The sequence below is a fragment of the Argiope bruennichi genome, chromosome X2, assembly GCF_947563725.1.
Source record: "Argiope bruennichi chromosome X2, qqArgBrue1.1, whole genome shotgun sequence".
NCBI classification, from domain to species: domain Eukaryota; kingdom Metazoa; phylum Arthropoda; class Arachnida; order Araneae; family Araneidae; genus Argiope; species Argiope bruennichi.
The window spans coordinates 21,736,099-21,763,564 of record NC_079163.1 but is presented as its reverse complement, the minus strand read 5'-3'; the positions used below and the strand labels follow the sequence as shown (position 1 = coordinate 21,763,564).

At 29.2% G+C, this 27,466-nt stretch overlaps 1 protein-coding gene across 3 annotated transcripts in view; it reads right to left on the bottom strand.

The window, feature by feature from the left end:
* LOC129960246 (Kv channel-interacting protein 1-like) overlaps positions 1–27,466 on the bottom strand; it is a 294,480-nt gene that overhangs the window by 188,243 nt on the left and 78,771 nt on the right. For 2 of the 3 annotated variants that reach the window (XM_056073513.1, XM_056073515.1), the window contains 2 exons: positions 20,944–21,024; positions 18,895–18,972 (listed from right to left, as the gene is read on the bottom strand). In XM_056073513.1, coding sequence (XP_055929488.1) covers positions 18,895–18,972; positions 20,944–21,024 — 159 coding nt within the window. The remainder of the gene's footprint in view (positions 1–18,894; positions 18,973–20,943; positions 21,025–27,466) is intronic. The other variant, XM_056073514.1, reaches the window with a different exon arrangement.

Sequence of the window (27,466 nt, the reverse complement as noted above, 5' to 3'; positions counted from 1 at the left end):
CGGAGGGAAGAAAAGTATTAGTTTCCCTTCCATACGTAACATTTTCGTTGGAAAAGGAAAAAATCCTGTTTCCTTAAGGATACATTCGTTTCTTTTGTTTCTGAGTATCCTGGCTGTTTAAGGATTTTTTTCCTTTCTTTTTTATGCATGTGTGTAGAGCCTCTTTAGTGCTCTGTAGGAAAATGTTGAACTAGAGAAGTTCCGTTCTCCGATGTTTAAAGACAGAAGAGTTTTATGTATTTTGATGGGAAAATCATGATGTGAGTTCAGACATTTTATTAATCCCTTGTAGTACAATGCTGGGTCTGGTGCTTTCATCGATCGAATTGCAGAAGAATTTATATTTAAATCTAAAATTAAATCAAAGATTCTAATTGAAAAGACAAAAATCACTAGAATATGCTTAGTATCCCAAGCGTCCTTTATATTCTTACATATATGTAAACACATTTTTTAGCAATTGCGAGGCCGAAGAGAAGATATTTTTTGAACTTCGATTTATTCCATCACTGGAGGCTTAATTTTTACACAAGAATAAGTGGTAAGAAATACGACAGTCTACATCGCGACAAAAGAGAACGAAATTTTTCCCACAGTGATTTTATATTATGTAATTCTGATAGGGATTTCTTTGACACGTGCCGATTTAGGTAAGGGAATTTACGGTATCTTTAAAAGAATGTGGTAAGGATTTTTATCCCTTTACTCGAAGCGCGAGAACTTGCAAAAGTAAGCATTTTTATAGAGCTCATATTGGATTAATTAAATAAAAAAGGTGGAATTGGATCAGGAAATCAGAGAATATTTTAGAATGAAGTTAATAAGGCTTAAATTAAGATAAAAATTTGGAAATTAATAAGGATTTAAATTAGATTTTAAAATAACACTACATATATTAAGCACAAAATATAGGGTATATTTCAAAATGAACTTGAAGCGATGAAAGAGAAGTTATTTTACTTTTTGTTGTTGTTAAAGAAGAAATTAGAAAATCAAACTTCAATTCAAAGAAAGGTGTGTGATTATTCCAATGAAACGTAAACTCAATTATTGTGAATAAAACATATTGGTGGGGATGGACAGAGTGGTAGGTTAGGTAAATGTATGAACTATGGTACCCCACAAATACTGTCCAATGGGATGTATGGCCACTGTCGAAACAGGATTGGAGTGCCCATTATTTTCTTAAAGGTTTTCTACCATTTTTGTTCTAGTGCAACTTTCAACTTAAGAAGTATTGTGAAAGGCATTGAAAAGCTTGATAGACATTTTTTAAATGCATAATCGGACAAGAGTCTTCATTTATTGTTTGATTTTTAATTGTTCTTATTTGATAAAAAAAATTTAAAAAAATCCTTTTCTTTCCCTCTAATTTTGTGAATAGTTTAGAATGAAATAACAATGTTTCATAGAGATTGTGTCGCCTGATTAGTTTGTTAAATAAATTAGTAAGAGAGGGTTTAAATTTGGAGCAAAATATATAAGCATTCGGACCTGAAGTGTGACCGTTTTAAAAGTTAAAAACGATATTATTTGTTTCAGATTCATATTGGAAATTTTATGATATTGATTGATTCATTTACCAAATTCATAATAGAAGCAATTATTATATGTCTGATAAATCACTACAAAATAACATTGGAAGGAATAAAGTGTACTTGAACAGAATAAAAGAGAACAAAAAGAGACAGGAATAAAAGATTGGAATAAAAGAGACGGGAATGAAAGAGAACAAAGCAGTTTTGATATACAGTTAACACTTCTGGAATGTGTTAGTTTAAATAGACTGTTCTTAAAATAAATCATCCTGTTTCGTCTTTGACATTTCTGTTCTCTTTTTTATAAAAATATAAATAAAATTATCTTATCTATATAATACATTTATTAGAATATCGATACTCATTACAAAATATCAACCAAGTGTTAAACTGAGTTTCTTTTCGTGAAACATTCTAACTCGTCACACTCTGAAAGCCATGGTGAAATAATTGATAGTCAAGCCCCCGCTTAGTAGTTGAAGTTCTCAGGCTCAAAATTCAATTCTGGAGAAGAATCACAATGTGAGCGGTCTGGTGTGCATTAATTCAACTGAGACTAAACACCTCCATCTGGTATTATGCGGAATTTGAAACGAAGGCAATTGCTCAGGTACCGTCCTCGTCATTTGACCGCAGTTCAAAATTACGAGGTCCGACCCAAAATAGTCCTATTGCTGTTTCAAAATGGGACATTGATACAATCAAACTAAATGAAATTAAACCTTCGTATCCCGGAAAATAGTAAGATTAATAATTATTCAATGAATAAAGGACTTGATTGCTTCGAGAAATAAAAATGAAATTGTATAATATGTTTATATCATCATAAACAACTCTACAGCAATAATCCGTACAATTAATCGACCACTTCTTGTAATTCTATAGATAGTAGTTTTAACTGCTGAAAACAAGAACCGTCAAAATAATGCGCAATCCAAAACGATATCTGATGGGAAAACATCCAAGTGTAAAAGGTTAAAATTCCACATTCGTGTGATTATCGTAGCACAATCACACAACGAATCATTCTTCAGATTTCCGATTTATAATTCAAAATTCATACAAAATTTGGAAGTAAATTTATAAATCTCTCTTGAATAATAATTCTGATTGAAATACTGTTTGAATATAAAATATTTATTAAAAATATTCTTCTTGAACAAAGTTACTAAAAAGGAATTGAATTAAAAAGTCTGAAAAAAGTGTTTAGAAGAGTTTATTTTATAATTTTTAAATGTTCAACTCTGAAAATACTTGTTTCAGATTCAACGATAGTGTTGGATTTTTTACCGAACTCCTCACAAAATGAACTAATATTTGCTTTTAAAAAATCGCTAAAAGAACTTAATAAAGAAGTAAAGCGAATTGACCAGACAGGCTTTAAGGCTTTATGGCAGATTAAAGGCTTTATGACATATAGTTGAAACTTCTGAAATAGGTTAAATGGATTGATCTTATAACAAAGTTAAACAATTTATGACCTCTTAGTTCGCTGAAATTTTTCTTCTTCTTGCTTATTTTGCTTTTAAATCTGAACAAAAACTATTATATATTTCTAGATGGATATTTAGTTGTTTTTGATACATTTTTATTTAACAATTTATTTCATTTTTGTAAAGGTGAAATCTTTCAATCGATTTTTCACTTATTTTTCGATGTACTAAAGTTTTGATATTTTTACACTTGTCTGTATTTACGTTTGAGACAATACACTACTATAAAATTTTCAGAACTTATAAATCAGCATATCGATTACAATTAATTAAATTTTCATTCCATGCCCGTTATTCCTTCTAAAAGGAAATTTGGAAAAAAAAATATTTCACAATTCCACAGAATTTATAATAATAAATTATAAATTAATAGCTAAAGAATAAATAAATAAAATAATAAATTATGCGCTAATCAAAGTGTATTTTTAAAAAACATCTTCATTTAATTTATTTCTGTTTTCAGTTGAAAGTAGTTTTAATATGAACACTGTTTTTATAAGATGTCTGAAATTAGAATAGAATTTAGAAGGAAAATACAAGAGAGTTAATTCTGGCCAGCCTTTGCATACGGGGTAATCCGAATGACTAGATATATAAAGCAATTACTGCAGGCACAGTAGTGAACACAAAACAACCCCCATTACGACGTAGCCCATTCATCCATCCATCACTTAAGAGGTGCGACTTACTATCGAAGTAGAGGTGATTCGAACCTACGCCATTATTTTACCCACAAAGAAGTGAGATCCTGCTTATTTATATCGCAACTTTTCATCGTCCTTTCTGAGCCCCCTCTATGGTGGTATGGCGATAGAAAAAAAGGGTGGTGAATAAGTTGTTGGATAACAGCTCTTAGAAGCGAATAGGAACAATTGGATACAAGGTTTGAAAAAAAAAATCTTTGATTTTCGTGTTTTTGCGTTGCAATACGAAAATATCCATTTAAGTTTGAAAACCAATAACACGATATAATAATATAAAATATCCTACAAAACAGGTTTCAGAACTATTTTAGGAGGTTTTTCACTCAAATTTCAACTTTTGTAGTTTAGAGGCTTAAATAAATTAGAAAATCTAAGAGGATTAAATAATTCTATAGTCACAGTAATAAAGAAATTACAATCATACTTTGAAATGAATATCATAAAATGTAAATAAACTTAAATCCTCAACAAAATTTAATTTTTAGGTACCTCAGGTGTGGACATTTTAAAAATAACTACAGAATAAGCCCAACATAGCCCTGGCTATAGCCCTAGTCAGTGTTATCCAAAAACTATCAAACCGATAGGCCTTTTAACAACAAATTATTCATTGCGAATGGGCTGGTTTTTGGACAATTATTGGCTCTCTTCCAATTAACGCAATTGTGGGCCTGTTTCATCTGAACGTTTTACAGGAATGATGATGGATTTATTTGGTTAACATCTCATTTTTAAAACAACGCAAGAGCTATTAGGAAGAACTCGTTATTTCGAGCAGCAGTACAGACGTCACCTGAATAAATACTCCCTTCTCCAAAATTACACACCTCACAAGATGAACACCATTGATTATTTATCAATATTCTTATCGATTTATGAAAAGAAATGAACCACGTTTAAATAACACTTTCCTGTTCAATCAGCAGTTGTACAAGATTTCAGTAACTACAAAAAAAATTACATCTTATAGAAACTACATGATATAAAAAAGTATTAATTAAATTAATCTTTCAAACTTACGAAGAAAATATGTGAACAAAACTTTGAAGGTAGCAAGTTGTTTGTCTGTAAGATCACTTCCATAAAATAACTTTTAATATTGTTGTTTCTCTAGTAAAGGTCAAAAGGTCAAAGTGTAGTAAAAAAAGGAAATTGCCCAGACACTTGAAAATGTCAAAAAGAAGCCTAAAAAAGCGAAGACTAAATTTGTTAAGTTAATCGGTTTTTAAAAAATGAGTTTTTATCTTTGATTAAAACTTTTTTTTACATTTATTTGTTCGATACTTTCTTCTAAAAAATTACAGAAGTCTGGAGATTATTATTTTTTTTTTCAAACCCGGAGAATTGATTAAAAACTAATATATTAAAATTTCTCTTACCCCTGCAATTCTTTTAAGCTGACAACCTCATTATAAACCGATAGCGGTGATTTTTGTTAATTTATATATTATTATTTACCATTTTAGGGATATTTGACACTCGTTTGCGCAAAATTCCAGGGAAAAGTTTTCGAATTCATAACCATAATTGTTGTCCAGGAATTAATGTGAAAACTTCAATGTTGAAATTCAATGTCAATTCAATTCAATTGAATTCAATGCTCAATTGAATTGTTGAATTCAATGTTCAATGTCGTCAATTAATGTTGAAAATTTTATGCTTAATTATTTCAGGTGCACGTTGACTTTGGGATCTAACAGGGATTGAAATTACAACAGCAAATCTCTAATAGAAGGCGTCATGAATAAAATTGATAGGCTGTTAAATTCCCATTTTTAAGCTAAATGAGGACATATTTCAGTATTTTGAACCGTGGTCAGAGGATAAAGACGGCACATGAGGCGGCAACCGATTCTCTGTATCAAATCCAGGTCACCTGCCCCAAGCCCAATCTTAGGAGGTCACGTTTGGTGACTCTCCAATCCCGAAGTCAAGATTTTACAGAGTACTGCGGTCCTAACTGATATAGGTGCTGCGGTGGCCTACTGGTAAGATCTCGGGCTTTCCGCCGTAGGGATACAGGTTTTTATCGCGATTCCACCAATTATCTTTCGTGTATGTTTGTTTGGTAGACGCTAAATCCAATGTCGTAGGCCAGACACAACTTGGCCAGTGCGATGCGGAATCTTGGTGATTGAATGCCAGCCCAAGTGCTGTCCTCATCATTTGACAGGGGTTCACAATTATTAAGTGCGTCCCAAAATAACTATTATTTCTGTCAAACAGATCGTTAATGTAACTAAACTAAATTAAACTAAATGAATTTGAGGCAATCGCATTTAATATATCCATTCTATCCTAAAATTGTTCTAATTTAATTCCTTCAAGAATGATAGCTTAGTGATCCAAAACATTCTCAAAAGCATCTAACACCCCACAAGCGTCGATAAAGGGACATTCGGCTGCATGCATAACTTATGCTTAAAAAATATATAATATAATTTTTTTCATAGACAGTCTAGACAGATTTTTACATAAGTTCGTAATTGTAATTTTAGTTGCTTATAAAAGTAATTATACAGTGTATTTAGAAACTTAACTGGAGAATGCGACCAGCAAATCATCATAAATACTTAATTAGTTTCTTGTATGGTAAAGGAGCGTCAAAGATTAAGAAAAATGGATGCCTTAATACATATATTTAAGCACTTCGGAAAGAACATGATCAAATAAGCATGTTTTTGCTTAAAGAGCAATATTTTATTTAACAATTTAATTTCTAATAAGCTGGTAAATTAGATGACTATTTGTACGATTTTTGAGAATTTTATAATTAAAAAAATGTTTTATATTGTTTTTGAATAGCCATATATTTCATTTCAAAATTTTTATCTTTCAGTTCCTTTTAAGTAAATTTTATTTTATACATTTCAGACCATCAAAGATGTTTTTTATACTAATATTGCTAAATTTAAGTTGGAAAATTAATTTTAAATTCCGTTCATGTAAAATTCATTGAATCAAAAATTATCCTTTCAACTATAAAAAAAAACATTTTTCTAATATAAGGAATCTGATTTGCGCGTTTCGAAACAAAACAAAAAGAGAGATAATAAGGAGTTAAACTAATCTACGCAATAATTAGAATTACACATTCGGCTGAAATATATTTATATCAAGATTCTGTAGATGATGTTTACAGGAAACGTAATAAATGATATATGTAACAACCGATTCCAGGATTGGTAAAATAAGAATATGAAAAAAGAATAAGGAATAAAAGAATAATACCCAGGAAAGAATTGAAAAAAAGAATAAAAGAACAGAAGAAAGAATAAAGAATAAAAAAGATTAAAAAGAATAAAAAAAGAATAAAAAAAGAATAAAATAACAGAAGAAAGAATAAAGAATAAAAAAGAATAAAAAGAATAAAAAAAAGAATAAAATAACAGAAGAAAGAATAAAGAATAAAAAAGATTAAAAAGAATAAAAAAAGAATAAAATAACAGAAGAAAGAATAAAGAATAAAAAAGATTAAAAAGAATAAAAAAAGAATAAAATAACAGAAGAAAGAATAAAGAATAAAAAAGAATAAAAAGAATAAAAAAAAGAATAAAATAACAGAAGAAAGAAGAAAGAATAAAAAAGATTAAAAAGAATAAAAAATAAAAGAATAATACATAAAAAAGAATAAAAAATAAAAGAATAATACATAAAAAAGAATAAAGAATAAAAAAGAATAAAAAGAATAAAAAATAAAAGAATAATACATAAAAAAGAATAAAGAATAAAAAGAATAAAGAAAATAATAAAAAAAGAATAAAGAGAATAATAATAAAAAAGAATAAAGAATAAAAAAAAAGAATAACATAATAAAAAAAATAATAAAAGAATAATACCTAAGAATATGACAAAAAATTATTATATTTAAGAACAAAACTAAGTTAAATAAATAACCTTATCATTCAATACAGCCCAAAGAAGATCATATAATCAATAGATTGGTTGTAAAGTTTTTATTTCGGTTTTTGATGACTATTTTGAACCTAGAAACCTAATTTCACGTTTTATTTTCAACTCCATTCAAAAAATTATAGCAATCTAAAATCAAATGAGAATTTGAAATTAAACAGTAAAAAAAAAAGCTTGAAAGTTAGTAAAGCTACTAATTTTTACGTCTCACTTTGTGAAACATTTGCAGGATATATATAACTTAATACGTAAAATTCATTTGCAGCCTCAGATATCTTTATAAATCTTAACAATGCTGAAAAGAAATACCCGTCTTTGGCGACCAATCTGTTCACCCAGTTTCTTAACTTTATAGAAAATCTCTTAATATAGAATGCCTTTTTAAATAAATTCTAGCTTGCATTCTGCAGTTTTCTAAAAATTCATAATCTAATTTAAATCCTAATTAATTTTCTTTTTTTATCGTAAATTAACTCATATCACTTTATTCTAAAATTTTCTCTTATTTTTTTTTTTTAATCCAAATACGACTTTTTTTAAATTTAATTATTTCTAACACGTGCACTAAAATAAATACTGAGCCTGAATTATCATACAACAAACGAAAGGGATAAAAAAAATCCTTGACACCCATAGTATAACTTCTATAGATATCCAAAATCCCCTTACCTGAATCGTCACTTATCAAAAGGAATCCCTATAAGAATCTCTTAGTAACATCCACTAAGGAAAAAATGTCTCATATTTTTCTCTTGTGCCCCGATGTAAACAGACGCGTGTTGTCTGTCCTCCTTGTGTATAAGCGAAAATAATGAAATGAAAGTGGAAATATAAATTGAAGTTAACTCCAACTTTGTTTTCCTTTCGGTCACACACACACCTACATTTATACATAAAGCACGCCTAGATTTAAAATAAATTTCTTTAAAGAGTAGTTCTTCCTAAAGGAAGCAATTTTAATGGAAAAGGGAATAAAGTTTGAGATTTAGAGATTTGAAGATATGTTCCGCTCAGATTACACGAACAGAACTGCCGCAGTTTCGATTCGAGTTGAAATGATGGGTTTTTTTTCCCTTCAGATTTTTGCTGTTTATTGATACGAACATCATGGGAACTTCGTCACTCTATTTGCAGAGATAGCTGGAATGAAGCTGCCCCAGTTAGGGAGGGAGATACTTTTATTTTTTATAAATGTTTCTATTTTTACTTTTACTGTTATTGCTACGAGCACATAAAAATCCCCACAAATATCATTAATAGCTGTTTGTTCCACAAAAACATCATATCGTACAGAAATACACTTCTTTCCATTAGAGTTGCATTGCGTTTTTCAAGAAACATAAAATTAGTACCGCTTTGAAAACTTATTACTTGATCAGTAATATATGACCGCCATTTTTTTTGACTAAGGTAACATCAAAGAGAGTGAGCAGATATATTCTTCTTCTTCTTTTTCCTTTTTTTTTTTTTTTTTTTTTTTTTTTGCTTTCTAGTATGGGAATTATTCAGAGAGTAAGCATTATACAGAGAGTACAGTTATTTGTACAGAGACTGAATTTGCAAAAGCTTTAACCTTGCGATTTTAATAAATATCTACATTTAACACCTACTTAAGTCTTATTTTAAGAAATGGATTATGTCAATCGGTTTTTGAACACAATATTTAACCCTTTTACCACTGAACCGTCCATGCAAATTTTATTCTGGAAAAATAAACTGTTAGGACGGTTTATGTTTCAAACGAGAGGTGTATGATGTAAAAAGAGTTATCATCAAGGATTTCCTCTCTTTACATCCTACACTCGTCATCTGAAAGAGAAATCGGCTCACCAGTATAGAATTTGCGCAATCGGATCAGTACCGAAAGGGTTAAAAAGCGAGTAAGTGAGGGAAACGAAGTTTAGTATATTGCTTTAAAACAAAAATTACAGATAAGTTTTTAACTTTGAGTTAATTTTTATAAGATAAAATTGTTCACCTGTCCGCGTACATGATAATCCGTGTACATAAATGAAAAGTTACAACGAGCTAGGGAGATTTGATTTGTCACATGACTACATCATTAGAAGTATCAATTTTTGGACCGATTCTACTAAATGATTAATTTGATTGTATGTCGGTTTGTTTCTTCCTGCATTTGTGAACAATATGACTAAGAAATGTAATAGGCTAGATAAATGAAATTTGTTACGTGGTTCAATCCCACAGATTATAGATCTGAATTGGATTTTGAATCAATATATCAAAGAGAAAGTATCCAAAATATGTACTCGATTCTTTTCAGTATGCGACGAAATCAAACACAAATAGCGACGTACTGTGTAAGTATGAAACAAAATCCAGAGGACAACACCCCCATTTGTCTAACTCGTTCCCTGTCTTGACACAGGCCCGTAATTCGAATTATCTATATAATTAGATATACCCCAGCTTTTTTTTTTTGCTTTTAACTTTAGTAGGGAAGGGGTAATCTAATTAGAAAGTAGGTGTGAATCATAGGTGATTCATGCAATAGATACTGTGATAAGCTAATAATACTAAGTAGCATGATTAGTATTAAATAATTAATCCCCTTATGATTAAGAAAACTTTAAACATTATGGACAGAAATATCCTTTTTTATCATAAAAATTATGATATTATGATACATAGTATTATTTTTATTTGGTTAAAATACTTACTTTTCTTTTTTACAGAACATGTTACAAGAATTGAACGCAGTTTTATAAGTATTTGTGGGGTTTTTTAACGGTGGATGTAATGATAACGAAAAATAGAAAGCAGCTTGTACACTTAAAGAAAAGAAAGAAAAAAAAAAGCTAAAATCTTCAACATGATATGGAAAATACTGAAACTTCAATCTACTACAAGATAAAAACCTTTTTATATTGCTACATTTTCCAACACTTTTTCTTTCTTAGTGTGATTTTCAAGTTACATCTTTGAAGAACTTAAAATAGAATTAATTTTAAGTAGTTAAAAAAAACACAAGTTTCCTGATACTCAGTAATTAAATTAATTATTTTACGAAATTTATGACTAAAAGTTTACCTTTTTAAATTGGCTTAAATGACATCGTTCTTGTTATAAACTCTAATGAGTTTTTTCAGTCGGATTACTTTTATTACATCCCACTTTCTTTAAAAGAAGAATCGGTTTTACGCATAATTAATCACTCCGATGAAATAAATAAGGCTTCTTACGCTGATGATTAATACTTTCCCCCGACTTCCTTTTATTCGAGACAAAAGGAAAAGTGTTTATTTTTTTGTGACCGATGAGTTCATCTAATGAAACTTCAGTTTAAAGTAGAAATCGATGAGTTCATCTAATGAAACTTCATTTTAAAGTAGAAATTTTCGTTTTCTTAAGCTTTGTCGTTATGTAATCACCTGGATGTAAATCTTAATTATGAGTTACAATGCTTTTCAGTGACTGGACTTCTTTTTTCTTTCTTAATTAGTAAACTCATTTTTCGATTCAATAGCGAAATTTCTTAAAGAAAATTTATTATTTTTTGAAAAGGAATTACTGAAAAAGATTAATTAAAGTAGTTATCGGAGCTAAATCACAAAATAAACAGATATCTTCCACAAAAATTAAAATTTAATTCAATGCAGTTTTCTTTTCCTTTTGTGTAGCGATTTGAATATTTAGAAAGTATCGAATTGTTTAATTATAAGTATTTAAAGAGCGATTTTTTTAAATTTTCAGCTATAAAAATGAACACGAAAATTATAAAACCGCTTCTCCATTTCAGTATTGAAATCATTATCCTGAATTACCCATTTACATTTTTATCTTAATCATTTTATTTTTTTTTCTCATTTACGAAACGCATCACAGCCTTCTATTACCATGTTTCGAAATTATACACCATAGAACGCTGTATTCAGTTGGCTATAAAATTACCTGAGCTTGATTATAAAAAAATATTTCAGCCAATCGATATGGAATTTAGTCTACATATTAATCCAACTATGGAATTTTGATTTAGGTAGAAATAAAAAGTTCATATTTTCTTCACCAACTACCATAGTCAACCAAATTAATTCGTGGAAAAAATTACATTAATCATTATTTCCATAAAATTTTGTTTTGGCATCGTTGGAATAGTGGTTGAAAAATCTGATCTCTCGAGTGCTGACATTATTCTAATGATTTTATTTTTTATCATTATCTCATTCACGAAACGCTTCGCAGTCTATCTATTACTATGTTTCGAAACTGCCATCATAGAGTGTTGTATACAGTTGGCTGTAAAATTACCTGAGTGTGGTTATTAAAAACATTTCAGCCAATAGAAATCAAATTTAGTCTCCATACTAATTAGACTACGGAATTTTGATTTATGTAGGAAGAAATTTCCTATTTTCCCCACCAGCTACTATAGCTGATCAAATTAATTCATGGAAATAATTACAATTATCAGAATTTCCACTAAACACTTTATTTTCGCATTGTTGAAATAGTGATTGAATAAGCTGATCACTCAGTGCTGACATTATCCTAATGATTTTATTTCTCTATCATGATCTCATTCATGAAACGCGTCACAGCTTGTCTATTACCATGTTTCGAAATCAAATTTAGTTGACATAATAATTATAATATGAAATTTGATTTAAGTAAGAAAAAAGTTCCTATTTTCCCCACCAACTGCTATTGTTGACCAAATCAATTCGTGGAAAGAATTACATTAATCATTATTTCCACTAAATTTTATTTTGGTATTGTTGAAATAGTGGTTGAATACGATAATCTCTCGAGTGCTACAAAAAAGACATTCTTGAAACAATATGTTCTCATAAAAAACACAGAAATTCGAAGCTGCTTTTCGGATTTTCAGGGCTATGCAATCCTTTATGATACCAGATTTTCAGCGTTCACCTTGGAAATCATGCTTTTTAAATAAATTCGAAACTGAAAATCACAAAGAATGAGATCCGGAAAATGCGATGACCATACTACAAGAAGTGCACAGCTAGTTATCCGTTGTCACAGAATTTACTGAATACAAAATCTGACAAGAGAAATATTCCATCTTATCTAAATATGGTAGATTGCAATCATTTACATTGTTTCATTTGCGGAAAAATACAGACATATCTTTTAATATCTCTGTGATATGACAAAAGAAGTGAGTCATTTGTACAGCTTTCTCTAAAGAAATACGAATCCAGATGGAATGCGGCTGTGAATCCGCATCATTAATATTTGATGATTATAAGGTTATCTACTAGAACCATAAGGTTTCTGTGAATTCCTTATGTGATAATTGTGTATGATCACAATCCCGTGAAGAGAAAAATGCGATTCATCACTCCATAAGACGCTATATGGGCTTGTATCTTCGACTTTGAAATGAGCTCCGAACTGCAAAGTAAAGATGAATTTGATCATTGCCGTCATATAGTTCTTGGTTAATCTTGCAAGAAAAAAAATTAATACTTTTCAAAGCATATTCCAAATAGTAGCATATAGCATAATCCAATGTCTCAATATTGTTCGAGCATTGTAATTTTCATTCTGGGATCGTCCTTTGCATTTGCAACTGTATCATCTTCGTGCTAGCAGGCTACCGACCTCTTTCTGGCAATAAGCGTAGTAGCCTTTACATTTCTAAACACAGAATAGCATACCACAAATTTTTAATATTCCTGTGGTCTATATATAAACATCTTATCATTTGATATTTTTGAAGTGTTCGGTAGAATTATTGTTAATTTGATAGTAAAGTTTTGATATTAGTATACTACCTATAATGGTACATCTATATACGCATGTACAAGTTGACCAAGCGATGGTGGTTGCTGTACTTATTACGTATGTGACATGAATTAGCGAAAATTTGAATAATGACATCAATTTCAGTGTTTTGAATTGACGCAGCTTCAACTGCAATTCCCCATAAAAATTTCACTATTTTGAGTCTAACTCATTGTAATACATATATCAACGATTCCAAAATAACATATATCGAGTAACTTCAATAATTCTTCCATCTAAAGGACTTGGAGAAATACTTGTACAGTGTTATATTGCAATTGATAGCAAAATTAGAGACTTGTTTTGCATAAACTGAAACCTCATGGTCGAAAGCCTGTTCAGATCAATTATTCTTTCGTGTTGTTTGCATAGATTTTTATAATCAATCTTCAAACATCTAAGCCGATCTAGGGCAATCTAGAAGCGCAGTTTAGCCAAGGTTGGATTTTGTCAATAAAACCCAAACCAAGCCAACCAAATTATCTCAACTTTTTACTTGTTCCAATGTACAAGACATTCCTAAAAAAGTGCTCTTCGATCCATTTTTGTACACTGTCTTATGATATAATAGTTTCAAAATTTCGATTATTGAGCAAAAACCATGAATTAGAATCCGTGATTTCAGATCAGAGGATAAATTAATGCAGTACTTAGTTAAGTCTCAGCTATATTTAGCATGTGATACTTATTCTATTGAGTTTCGTACCAAACAATAATTAATGATGTTGAAACAAAAGTCAGAATTTAGTTTATATATATGCAAACAAATAAACTTCTGAGGAACTTTCAGGGGAAATTGAGCCACATTTGTATTTCATTCGTATTGGATTGGAACTTTGGATTTTTATGGCGCAAGGGCCTGTATTCCATTCGGAGAAAAAACCTGTAGCATCATACTCGACAGAAGTGAACCTCTTAAGTGAATTTCTGCTAAGTGTTGTCAAATAACTCCGACGATGACATGGATAGAGAGAGAATAAACAAAAGAGTTAATCCTATGCAGTCACTAAGACTTTGAATTTCTAAAACCAAATTCGCTTAGTTCTAAAAATTAGTGATTAGATGGAATTGTAATTCATGAGATCGTAATTATGTTTCTAAAAAGGGAACAATAAATAGTTTCAACTTCCAAATAGCTCTTTAAGAAAACGTTCAAACTATAGATCAAATATTATAAGGATAAGAAATATAGGCTAGAATTACAAGATTAATATATGGATGCATTATTCTATGTTGGAAAGGTAAAATAATGGTTCTAATTCTAGCTTCAAGACTTAGTTGAACATATGGCAATACTGATAGACAGAGACTATATATCCTCTAAATTAGGGGAAAGCGCGCTTATCCTCTAAACATGATGAAAACTGTTAATGGAGCAAATTTAGCTCGTCCATTTCAGGGAATTTCACTCATCCGATTTTACGCAGCAGATATTATTAATTCAGCATTAATGTTGAATTACTAAACGATGTTGACAAGACATTCATCAACTTCGTAATGCATTTAGTTAGAACTTTACAGAATAGAGGAAATTCTAGGAAGTTTTTTTTAAATGGCTACTCTGAAATGGAATAATTAAATGTACATTTAAAAATATTGAAATGCTACCAGTTTTTAAAAATTAACCAACATGTATACTAGTTGGGAAATTGTACTTAATCAATTTTATTTAATCTGAATTGTTTCCATTTTATTGTATGGAATTTGTAAAACTGATATTTATCTTACTGTTTGACTAATGTAGAACTCTTTAATTGTGTACATAAAACTGCGTGCTTCAAATAACATTATAATATTTTTATACCATCAGATTATATCAGATAACCTAGAAATTTTAATTAAATTTTCCTTCTATTTGAGAGGCGCCATCTTGTATTGAATTTAAGAAAGAATTTCTTAGAAGATATTTATAATAATTACAAAATAAAAATGTAAAAAAATTTAAAATAATAAATATAAGGTTTTAAAAACAGGTTTATATAATGGTACAATTAAGTATAAAATTAATTTTTTTTTGTAAGATGTGGAAATCAAGATAAATTTGTAAAGCTTGAGGCTGTCAAAAGAATAAAGTAAGTAAAGGAATAAACAACTACTGTTATAAACAAGATGACTATTTATAATATTTTATCAGCGTTTTACTGATTTGCAATTTTATTCTCTTCTCCATATTTTTAATTAAAAAAATTTACTTTTACTAATAAAAACGTGTTTTTGAAAACGAATTTGAGAAAGAAATGCTTACAATATTCCATAATAGTTATAATAATCAATTATAAAATAAAACCTATAAATTTATATTAACTTTAACTAAATATAAGGTTTAAAAAAAAGGTTTATATGATGGTACGATTAAGTTTAAAATCAATTTTTATGTAAGATATGGAAACGAAGATACGTTTTAAAGGTTTGAGGCTCTCAAAAGAATAAAGTAAATGAAACAATTACTATTGTGATAAACAAAATAATTATTTATTATATTTCTATCATCGCTTTATGCACTTGCAGTTATATTCTATCCTCCATATTTTTAATTAAAAAAAATTAACTTTACCTAATTAAAGTGTATTTTTGAAAATAATTTTATTTTCATTAGTTAAAGTAAGCTCCTAAACACATTTCGAATACATGTTACGGAACTCACATATTATAAACAAGCATTTAAAAGACACATTAGATTAGAAAAATTCTCACGTTTAACAAAGTAAAAAATAAATAATAAGGAGGGAGGGGGCAAATAAGATATCCCTTACTTTCATAGAGTTTCGAGATTGAAATAACGAGACTGTTTTAAAATGGAAATTATCCCAAAGAGAATTAAAACAGCTTTAGAAATGGTAATACAATTAAAACAATGTAAAGTAATTACTAGCTCAAAGTTTAAATAGCGCGTATATGACCATATTTTAAAACTGAAAGAGCGAATTAAAGAAAATTAAAGATCATTTCTAAGGTATTTCAAAACCTTTTTTCTACTTTCAAATGAGCTTATGGATTTTTTTTTCATTCTCTTAAACTACAAAATGCTTTTAGGATAATTACATAAGAAAAGAATAAGAATGAATAAATTGAGGTTTTTTTAAAGCAGGAGTATATAAAAAATACGTATAAAGGGTTTAAACAAGAGATACTGCTTTTTTCCCCAACAATTTGATTTGAATAACTCATTCTTTTATTTTAATATGTGTTTAAAAGGAACGGAAAAATTCTTTAAGCAGCTTTTTTCCCATTTTATCCTGCTTTATCTTTTTACCCTTCTACTTGAATATTGCTTTTCCTACTCAGATAGTCTGTCAATATGGAATATATCTTTAAGATGAGACTTTGTCAACATAGTTTCTGCAACATTTGAAACAAGTCAATAACCAATAAAAAAGATAGTATACACAATTTTTCTGCTTTAATATGGACAGAAAATTCACTTTTTTCTATCTCAATATTTTAAGCTTTTATATCTAAATTTGGACTCAGAATTATTTCCCTTCCAAATAATTGACTTTTAATGTTTGGGATTTTTTCTTATTCTTTTTGCTTTTTCTAGCATGAATGGAAAAATATGGCAATTCGATGTCTAGCTTTCAAACATCTAGGTATTAAAGCATATAGTTTAAAGCTGCCAGGGTCTAGAAACATATTTCTTGGATTATGTCTATCTGTCATGTCATACGGCTTGCGAAGTCGTTAACTTAAAAACGTTATAGTCTAGATGAATGTAATCAAACATCTAGGTATTAACGCATATAGTTTAAAGCTGCCAGGGTTTAGAAACATATTTCTTGAATTATGTCTATCTGTCATGTCATACGGCTTGCGAAGTCGTTAACTTAAAAACGTTATAGTCTAGATGAATGTAATCAAACATCTAGGTATTAACGCATATAGTTTAAAGCTGCCAGGGTCTAGAAACATATTTCTTGAATTATGTCTATCTGTCATGTCATACGGCTTGCGAAGTCGTTAACTTAAAAACGTTATAGTCTAGATGAATGTAATCAAACATCTAGGTATTAAAGCATATAGTTTAAAGCTGCCAGGGTCTAGAAACATATTTCTTGAATTATGTCTATCTGTCATGTCATACGGCTTGCGAAGTCGTTAACTTAAAAACGTTATAGTCTAGATGAATGTAATCAAACATCTAGGTATTAACGCATATAGTTTAAAGCTGCCAGGGTCTAGAAACATATTTCTTGAATTATGTCTATCTGTCATGTCATACGGCTTGCGAAGTCGTTAACTTAAAAACGTTATAGTCTAGATGAATGTAATCAAACATCTAGGTATTAAAGCATATAGTTTAAAGCTGCCAGGGTCTAGAAACATATTTCTTGGATTATGTCTATCTGTCATGTCATACGGCTTGCGAAGTCGTTAACTTAAAAACGTGATAGTCTAGATGAATGTAATTTGTCATATAGTTTTAACAACACAATTCTAGAATTATATTAAATTTTTTTCCCCAATAGGTCAAGAGAAAGAGGCCAGAAATGTCACTGTGCGACGAAGTCAAATACGAAACGGTTCATAATATGGAAGTAACGAAAGAATCCGGAAGAGAAAATTGTCTTTGGTTTTCTTTTAAACCATCTGTATGAACGTATAATTTTTCCTGCAGAAGGTAAAAACCTAGCAATTATTATAGATATTTTAGACAATTTCATTGGTTGCCTTGAGGAAGATCCGCTATCAATAGACACTGCTTCCTAGAGGCGGCCTTTGATTGGCTTACATTAATGAAATTCAAGCTACATGTGGCATCCAATTTTGGTCGCAGAAAAATGTTTTTTTTGTTTTTGTTTTTGTTTAAAATGCTATTATTTTACGAATGTTTTATCAAATATGAATGATAATAACACGGTTTGAATAAAAATTTAAGTTTCGTAATTTTTCAGCATTACCTTTATTGACTTAAGCAAAAAAAAAAAAAAAAAAGTTTTTTTCCTTTATTTAAATAAACATTTCAGCGAAACGTGTATGCCAATTTCTAACTGTTTATAAATCATCGATTAAATCCTGATTAGACAAGATGTGTTGTATATATATAACTTTATTATAATAAAAAACCCATATGGTTTATATAAAAAAAATATAGAAAGTCAAATTTGAAGTTCTTTAATATGCAAACAAAGCCAAAGATATAATGAATTATGTCACATTATCAAGAACATTTTTGACATTATCAAGAATATACATTTACTTTTTCGGATTAGCGAAATTTGGTAATTTTCTTACCAATTACGCTTCATAATACTTACTTTAAATCCGATAGTGATAAGTCATAAAACTCAAAATGCGATAATGATAATTATATTGATTGATCTTAAATAGAATGATTTTTACTGATGCAAGTAAATATCTTCAGTAAAGCAATGGGAAACATTCGACGCTTCTTAGATATAAGCTTATAAATTTGGCCACACAGAAAGCATGAAATGGCAGACGGACACACGCAAGCGAATTGTATCAAATGAAACATACCTAAAGATGAGAAAAGAGAACCAAAACTGTTTTTTCGTGGCTTTGTTGAAACAGTTAAACTTCTGAAGGCGTATGTAACTGAAAAGAAAAATTGTTTCTCAATATTTGTGTTATCTGTTCCTCTTACTAAATATTGAAAATTAAAAAGGAAAAATCCTGATGGAAAACAAATTGCTGATATAAAAGGCTTAATATAATTCTTGATAATAATTAAATAACATGAGTATATATTTATTCATTTCTTGTATCTGTCTAATCGTTTTGGAAAATCATCTTTCATAATATTTAGTGACAAAAATTTAATACGCATGAATTCCATTAAATGAATAACCAATTATAGTCTTTTTAAAATTATTCATTAATTTTTGTATAATTTTAACTAAAGTAATTCTGAGTGTGCATGCTTTATTTGGTTTGTACTTATTTTTTCAGCGTCAGAAAAGGATAAAATACCTACAACGAACTTAAATATCTCTTCGATAGAAACTAGGGAAGTAAACATATAAATTAAAAAGAAAATATATGATTATAATAAAAGAAATTTTATTTAAAAGTCAATTTTATTTCATGCACTTTATTGCGTCCTTTTTTCTAAGGATATTTCTAAGGGAATATGATAATTTTATTGGACAATATTTCTAAGAGATAAGAGAATAAATAAAGCAGATCTCAGAGATACATTTTCACCCACAGAGACTTTTTTCTATTCAAGGATACTTTTAAGAGAATATTTTAAAATAAAATCTCGGGTTTAGACAAAGATTGGGTTTGTGATTTTGATGCATTTATAATTCACGATTTTTTAATACATTACTCTTTTTGCATTTCTACCAAATTTTATTTCACATGGGAAAAAACCAAGTGCCTGCTAATTGCCACATTTTTCAAAGAAATAAAATTAATTAGTTGTAACTGAAAAGAACATATACGACTCAGGATGAGAAAATTAAAAGTAACCAACCAGTTCATTCAATTTTCAATTCTATTTTGACTTCTGTATCATATGTCATTTTGCGAAAGAATGTCTTAAAATACTTTTAACTCTAAAGACATAATTTATAATAAAAATTCAAGCTCCTTATGACATCAAATTAAAGAATTCAGTTGTTACGGCAATTAATACTATTTTTTTATTAATATTAAAAGAAAAATTTTAAAAAAGATAAATGGATTTTGAAGAATAATTCAAACAATTTTTTGTGAAATTATATCACTTATTATGCACCACAGTAAAAGCTGATCAACAGTAAATGTCTAGGTTTATATTTTCTTTAAATTAAATATGAGATTATAATTCTTTAAACCTAAGAAAACAAATGGTCCATTAAATACAAAGGTATTTTCTGAGAACGACCTGTGGGAAAAAATTAAGGGTTAATAATAATGAATGTTACAAGTTTTAAAATCGAAGGTGCTGCAATATAACAAAAAGCCGTTACAACTAGCGATACATTTACAAGTGCTTTTTAATTACCTACAGGACTACGGAGTGCTTTCAAATTTACCACATTATAAAACATTTTTTTCATATATCACTTAAAAGTGGGAAAGGATGCTTGAATTGCTAATTACTTTCAGTCCTCGATTTTGCTTCATTTTACAGAAAGGCAACGTCTTTTATTGCTTTTTTAAACTAAAATAAATAGAAAATGTTCCAATACTAAAAAGAGTTTTTTTTTTCATTCTTTTAAACAGGAAGGCTATGATTTTTCTATTTGCAAATACATTTAATTTGAAATGTTCAATAAATTTGAAAGCAGAAAAGCAATATTTTAACACAGAAAATCAATTCAAGCATATTTATATTCCAACCTTACTTGTCGTACTTTCAACTAAAAAGAGTTCTGCAAAAGTCTGAAATAAATCCCTGGTTTACGGTAGAATATTTATATGATCGAAATGTGATATTCGAGTCAATCCAATAAAATTATTTTTTGAAAATTTTTTTCGATGAATCAAAAATCCCAGTTGAGCTCGAAGCCAATACTATTTAGGAAGTGGAAATAACTGCTTATTTCTAAACTTAAATAATAGTAAAATAGAACTTACTTCTTTGAGCCCAATAGCGAACGCTTTTTGTTTCTTGAGAATCTTCTTCTATTTTCCCCAATTCCTTCAGACTATCATCGGCTTAAAATGAAAAGAAAATAAATAAACAAATAATAATAAATGATATAAATATATTAAAAAATCCGGGTATAATTCAAACTATTGGGAGTAATAAAGATAATTCATGTCATTTAACAACAAATAAAAAGTACTAATATTTTATCACAAGGTTTATAATGTTTTTCTTTTTAGTTCCATTTTAATTGTATGAGACTTCTTTATACATTTAAGTTTAGTTTCAATAAATTCTAAATATCTAAGAACATTTATTGATTATTTCCAGTTCCTTTTTAAAGTTCTTTCCTTTTTCGTTATAGTTTGGATTATAAGCTTAATAGAAATACATGAAAATCTCAACTGATATATTAGTTTTTATGAAAGATACAAATTATAACAAGTTTTAGCCATAATAGTTTTTTTTTATATTTATTAGGGTGTCCCATAAGTTTCTTTCCTATTTCTAATATGAAATTAATACACAATATTGTTACAAATCTGTAATTTTTGCTACCCGGTATGAATAGTGTCATCCTGGGAAAAACCGTTAAAACCCTTTGTAAGATCTGTCCTGTGCGTCAATGACCTGAGAGCTTGGCGGCCATTTGGCGACTTGGCGACAAATTTGGCGACTTTGGTGACAAAATGGATCATATTGGAAAGTTCGAGAAGTTTCACGATCCATCCAGTAGGAACGGAAATACAACCAGAGACGCCTTGATTGGTCAGAAGATTCTAGCCCCGCCTTCCGGAACTAAAAAAGACGGGCACTCTGAAGCTGCAGAGAAGTGTGTGGATCGTCAGAAGTTGTGTGTGAGAGGAGTCGGAGTCGCCGACAAGCAAAGAAACGAGAGGATTAGACAGCAAGCAAGATAGCTGCTGAACTAGCAATTAAATGTGCTGCTTCATTACGATTTATAGGCGGTATTTATTGTAGGAGAAAAGTTTTTGTAACAATATTTACTGTTTAAGATATTATTTATTTTGTTATATAAGAACTCTTTTGCTCTATTACCTTTTTCCATCTCTCAGGAAGTCTCATTATGATTTCTTTCCAAAATTGTTGTATTTTGGACAAGAAATAATCCTCAAGGTGAGCTTTTATTTCGTTGATGGATTTAAAGAGCTTTTCGAGAAGAGAATTTTTTAAGGACAGAAAAAAATAATAATCAGAATGAAGCGAGATCTGGAGAATATGAAGGATGCGATAAAGCATTCCAAATCAAACTGTAAGAGCTTCTCTCTTACTATTAATACAATATGTGGTCTCGCGTTGTCGTGATGAAAAGCAACGCCTTGTCGGTTTATTAATTCTTGTCGTTTTTTTTTGCTATGGCAGCTTTCAATTGATTCAGTTGATGACAATATTTCGTAGAATTTAATGTTTCTACTTGAGGAAGGGGCTAGAAGAAAATTGCGCCTTTCCAATCACATCAAATGGACAAAATAACTTTTTGGGGGTGTTTTCCCGACTTTGCTACAGTTGAAGGCCTATTGTCCTTACACCTAGTTCGTTTTCTACCCACATTTTCATATAAAATCCAAGTTTCGTCTCCAGTGACGAGCTTGTTTAAAAACGGCGATGAGAAAGAAAACTTTTTGGACACACTAATATATTATTTACTTATATAAATTCTCATACATATTCATGCATATATATTTACCCCATTTGCTAACTAATCGACTTGAACATTAAAAATGCAATTAAATCCGTACACTGTTTTTCCATAGTATTTTAAATTTCATCAACATTTTGACTTTTTAAGACAGAACGAAGTGCACGTTATTTCATTGGCACATGTGATACGACTTTTACACATCTTCTACGGTCTACACCCGTGTTATCTTTTGAACACGATAACAAAAGTATTATTGACTGAGCCTAAACGGGCGAATGATAAAACTAAAAACTAAATCTTTTATTTAAATCCATACACTGTTTCTCCATAGTATTTTTAATTTCATTAAAATTTAACTTTTTTAGACAAAACGGAATAATATTTCTTGGGCTCGTATAATACGACTTTTACACGTCTTCTACGGTCTACACCCGTGTTATCTTTTGAACACGATAACAAAAGTATTATTGACTGAGCCTAAACGGGCGAATGATATATGTAAGAGAGAGTGGAAACCTCCTTCGAGTTTGTAAATGGGACATCCAACATAAAAGCGATGGAAATGATTAGGGCTGTTCGAGACTTTCATTTCCTCATTACTCCTTTACGATTGTAGACAGAAGTATAACTGAAATTAATCGAATTATTATCTCATCACGATGAATAACATTTGCTAGGAGATTTTTGGATAGTTGCAATTCTTTGCAAGTGATGACCAAAACAGTGGTTTTCAGCTCCTAACTTTGATTGTATTTTCAACCTATGAATATGACGCTGCGTTATAAATCTCTCTTCGGCTGTTTTTATTTCTTGTCACTTTCATTATCATACTTCCAATTCTGAAGGAATTTAAAAAGAAAAGCGAAAGGGCTGATAAAATATTCTATGTCTCATATATTCAGATAAAATAGAATCTATATTTGCCTTCTGGGTTGCTGTCATAAATTTTTGTTTATTTAGTGCTTTTCAAAAGGTTACAAAAACTCCTTTTCATCGCCCATTCAAAAGTTTGCTTCATTTTAACCCTTTCTAGGGCCGTGGGAAGTATGCTTCCCACCAAATTTATCAATCTTTGTATGAAATTATGTAGGTTGGCATAAGTTCTGACACATTTTTTTAGTAAATCAGAAATTTAGATGCTTCAGTTCTTTATCTCAGACAAAATGATGTATCTTGATTTGTTATTTAATTATTAATTAACCAAATTAATTAATTAATCAAATTAAATTTATCTAATCAGCTAAATTAATCCCTTTTCTTATTCTAATTTCAAGCCTCAAAATATTTTAACATAATATGATTAGAAAAAAATGGCCTTTTAAAGGGTTAAGGAACTGTGCCAATAATTTGGATTCCCTAATTTTAATTTCGGTGAATGATATGGGTTATCGAAAACTTTGCGAAGTTCAGGTTGATCTATGCTACCTTGAAATGTTCTTATGAAATTCTTAGAGCACCAAATTCTTTCTAGTTATCTTTACTTTTATTTACGTAAACGGGTATCATTTTCTGCTTACTTTTAAGCACTTTTTAAGTGCTTTTTAATAGCAATTTCGTGCCACTATATTAATTCAAAGTGTATTTCATTCAAAGTATACGGCTGAAAGGATTCCTTATAAAAATACGTCACAGGCATTCATCGATTTAACCAAATTAAAGGTAACTCATAAAGTTTAATCATTTCTTCTAAAAAAGAAAAAGTGAAGAGTGAATGAAATACTTTTATTAAATAAAAATCATGTAACAAATTTAATGCATTATTATTTTTGATTTTTAATCCAAAAGAATCCAATAATATTATCATCATCAAAAAATTAGACTAGAAATTTTTGTGAATCTATAATCTTTGTTTCGCCGATTCGACAAAGAATATTCGGAATGATGCCTGTTTGTCTATCTATAAATGCAATAACCTCAATTTAGGAGGATCTAGACGAATATCATTTAGCATGCGAAATAATATTCAAAATAATAAATACTAATAAAATTAATATCTAAAATAATTTTATATAATTCGAAATAATATTTGCACCAAATCGTGGCTCTTTTAAAAGAGGGACGAATCCATCAAAAGAAGGCCCATTGTCAATTTAATCGTATGCGAATGACAACAAAAAAATGCGCAGCGAAATATTAGATTAATGGAATTTGGCGAGTGATTCTAGATTTCTGCGGTTTTATAATTCAGTGGTACTCGAATTATAAATCTGTATCTCTTTTAAACAAATTCCTCAAAATGATTAAAAGATAAATGGTTAGTCTATCTTAATGTTTATGAACATGATAAATCAGAAACGCATCAAGCCGCATCAATGGAAATTTTGTTTGTAGTTTTTCCACTTTGGTTTGTAGTTTTTCCACTAAGCTAATTTGTGTGAGGAAATCTTCGCCGTCAGCATATACTATCACCCATCTGTAACGCTGGGTGGAGTTTGAAAATATCTCCGCCCTTTTTATCTGCGTCATTATGGGATGCGTAAATCACATTTCTATTTCAGCATCAATCAACTCAGCGAAGTTTTTTTTTTTTTATGTTTAAAGTGATTGATTTATGAATGCATGAAGAAATTAAGCCTGAATAGATGATATCTATCTTGATTTATCAAATTTTCACTTGTCTTATCAAATTGATAGTTAATGCTAAAATTTTCTTCCACATTTTCTTTTTTTTTTAAATTTTGTATTACGTGTTGCATTTTCTTCTCTTAGTAGATCACTATTTACTTCATTGCGATTTTAATGATTAATTTGGAACTAAATAATCGTGATTATTATGGATAGAGAAGATGCCATTGCAAGTAAACAAACCTTCTAATGTTATTATATAATAACTACAAATATTTTTCTTTTTAATTCCTTCAACACTCTGCCAATGTGCATGATATTTTCTGCTACAACTTTCGTTAGTTAATTTGTGCCAATCAGATTTTATATATTGTTAACTTGATTAACAGACCGTCTAAATGGAGACATATTTTCTAGTATTTTGGAAGAAATGCGCGGAAGTCGAGCAAATAACACTCCGACTAGATAAAAATCACTAAATGATCAAGATATAGTTTTAAAGTTTTGTTGGAAAGTTTCTAAAACCTGAAATTACTGCTGACACTATTATACTGATGATTTTCTGTTGTTAATGATACTGTTTCCATAGCAAGTGCAAAAGAATAGATGGAAAAAGTTTTCAACTGTGTAATTTTTTGATACTCCAAGTTAACTTCACTTGTTCCATGTTTATAAAAAACTATTGTGATAGGCTTTGCACTCATTTCCTCATGCACTGAAGTTTTGAAATTTTATGCATTTATGTGTTCTCAATGACAATGTGTAATTTTAATATTTTCGAAATGAATTATAAACTAATGGATTAAATTTCATTAAATTTTGGTTCGACAGTAGTGGCGCCACCTGGTTGTGAATTTGAGAAGAATTTATTTCTTGATTCTATAATATTTATAATGATGAATCAAATATAAAATACTAAAAAAAGAAGGAAATTGTTAAAGTAAAAATAATACTCTTTAGACCTCTTATAAAATTGCATTTTAAAAAATTATTTTTTTTTTTGAAATTTATTTGTGTTTAAAGAGATAGATTAGCAATAATTTTAATAAACTGCGAGAAGGTCGAACGAGATAAATTCTATCATTTCAGCTGGTAATTTCTAAGTGAATAAGGAACATACATAATATTTTTTTTCCTAAAACTGTACGCTTGTAAATCAATAACCTGAGAAATTGTAACCTGAGATACTCTCTTTTTATTTTCAAGCTTTTATTGTTTTGTTCTGCTAGCTAATGCTTTATATCTAATTGACTGAAATTGAAAGCATTCCTTTCAATTACAACAAAACAGTAAGCTGATTTTTGCAAATAAGCCTTTAATACGAAACTCACAGCAAATAAATTATATATTTCTTATGCTTTGCTAAGTCAGTAAATTTAAATACTTAGTTCATGTTTAGGGTTTATTTTATACATATTCGTTTTTTATGTATAAAAATAAGATGTGTAGAGAAATAGAAAGCTTATTCTTAATGAATCTATTTTTAATTTTCATCTATATACGTTTCGTATTTAATTATAGATTCCTGAAAACAGGTAGAAAAGTAGATTAGAAATATTTAGAGCCTTAATTATATGCTCCAGTTCAGTATTTGATATTCGTACAACTATAAATCGAAATAAAAAAAAGATAACTTTAAGTTGCTATAAATTTAATATTCTGGAAAGATACTCTTCTACTGAACAAAAAATGAAACATATTTCTTCATTTTTTGTATTATGTTTATTAACCAAATGTTTCTAAGAATTTGGTTGATATTTCAAATGAATTCTGATTAAAATGAATGCTTAGTTCAAATCAAAGATAGAATAAACATGAATAATTTATCATCTAAATATTTTACTAATACATTACTAAATAAATATTATATAATTAAAAATCATATAAATGCTCATGAATTTATATTAAATATATGAAGCTTTTATATTAATGTAATTCCGAAGAGAAGAATTTCTGTGAATGCAGTTATTATGCCATGTTGACCTTGTGGTATGGTCTTGGCTTCAGAGTTGAAGAGTTCGAAACCTGATTCCTTTAAAGATTCGCCGTGTATTCGAACGCCCTAAGCATTAAATTCAATGTCATGGGTCAAATTCTTCCCTCTCGGAAGCATAGCGTAAAAGTTTGGAAAGGGGAAACCAGCTCATCTGCCGTTCTCGTCCTCTGACTGGACTGAAAATTACGAAATCCGTTCCAGAATAGCTGTTGCGTTGCTTCCAAATTGAACGCTAATGTAAAAACACTAAACATACAAAACATATGCAAAATATAGAGTAATTATT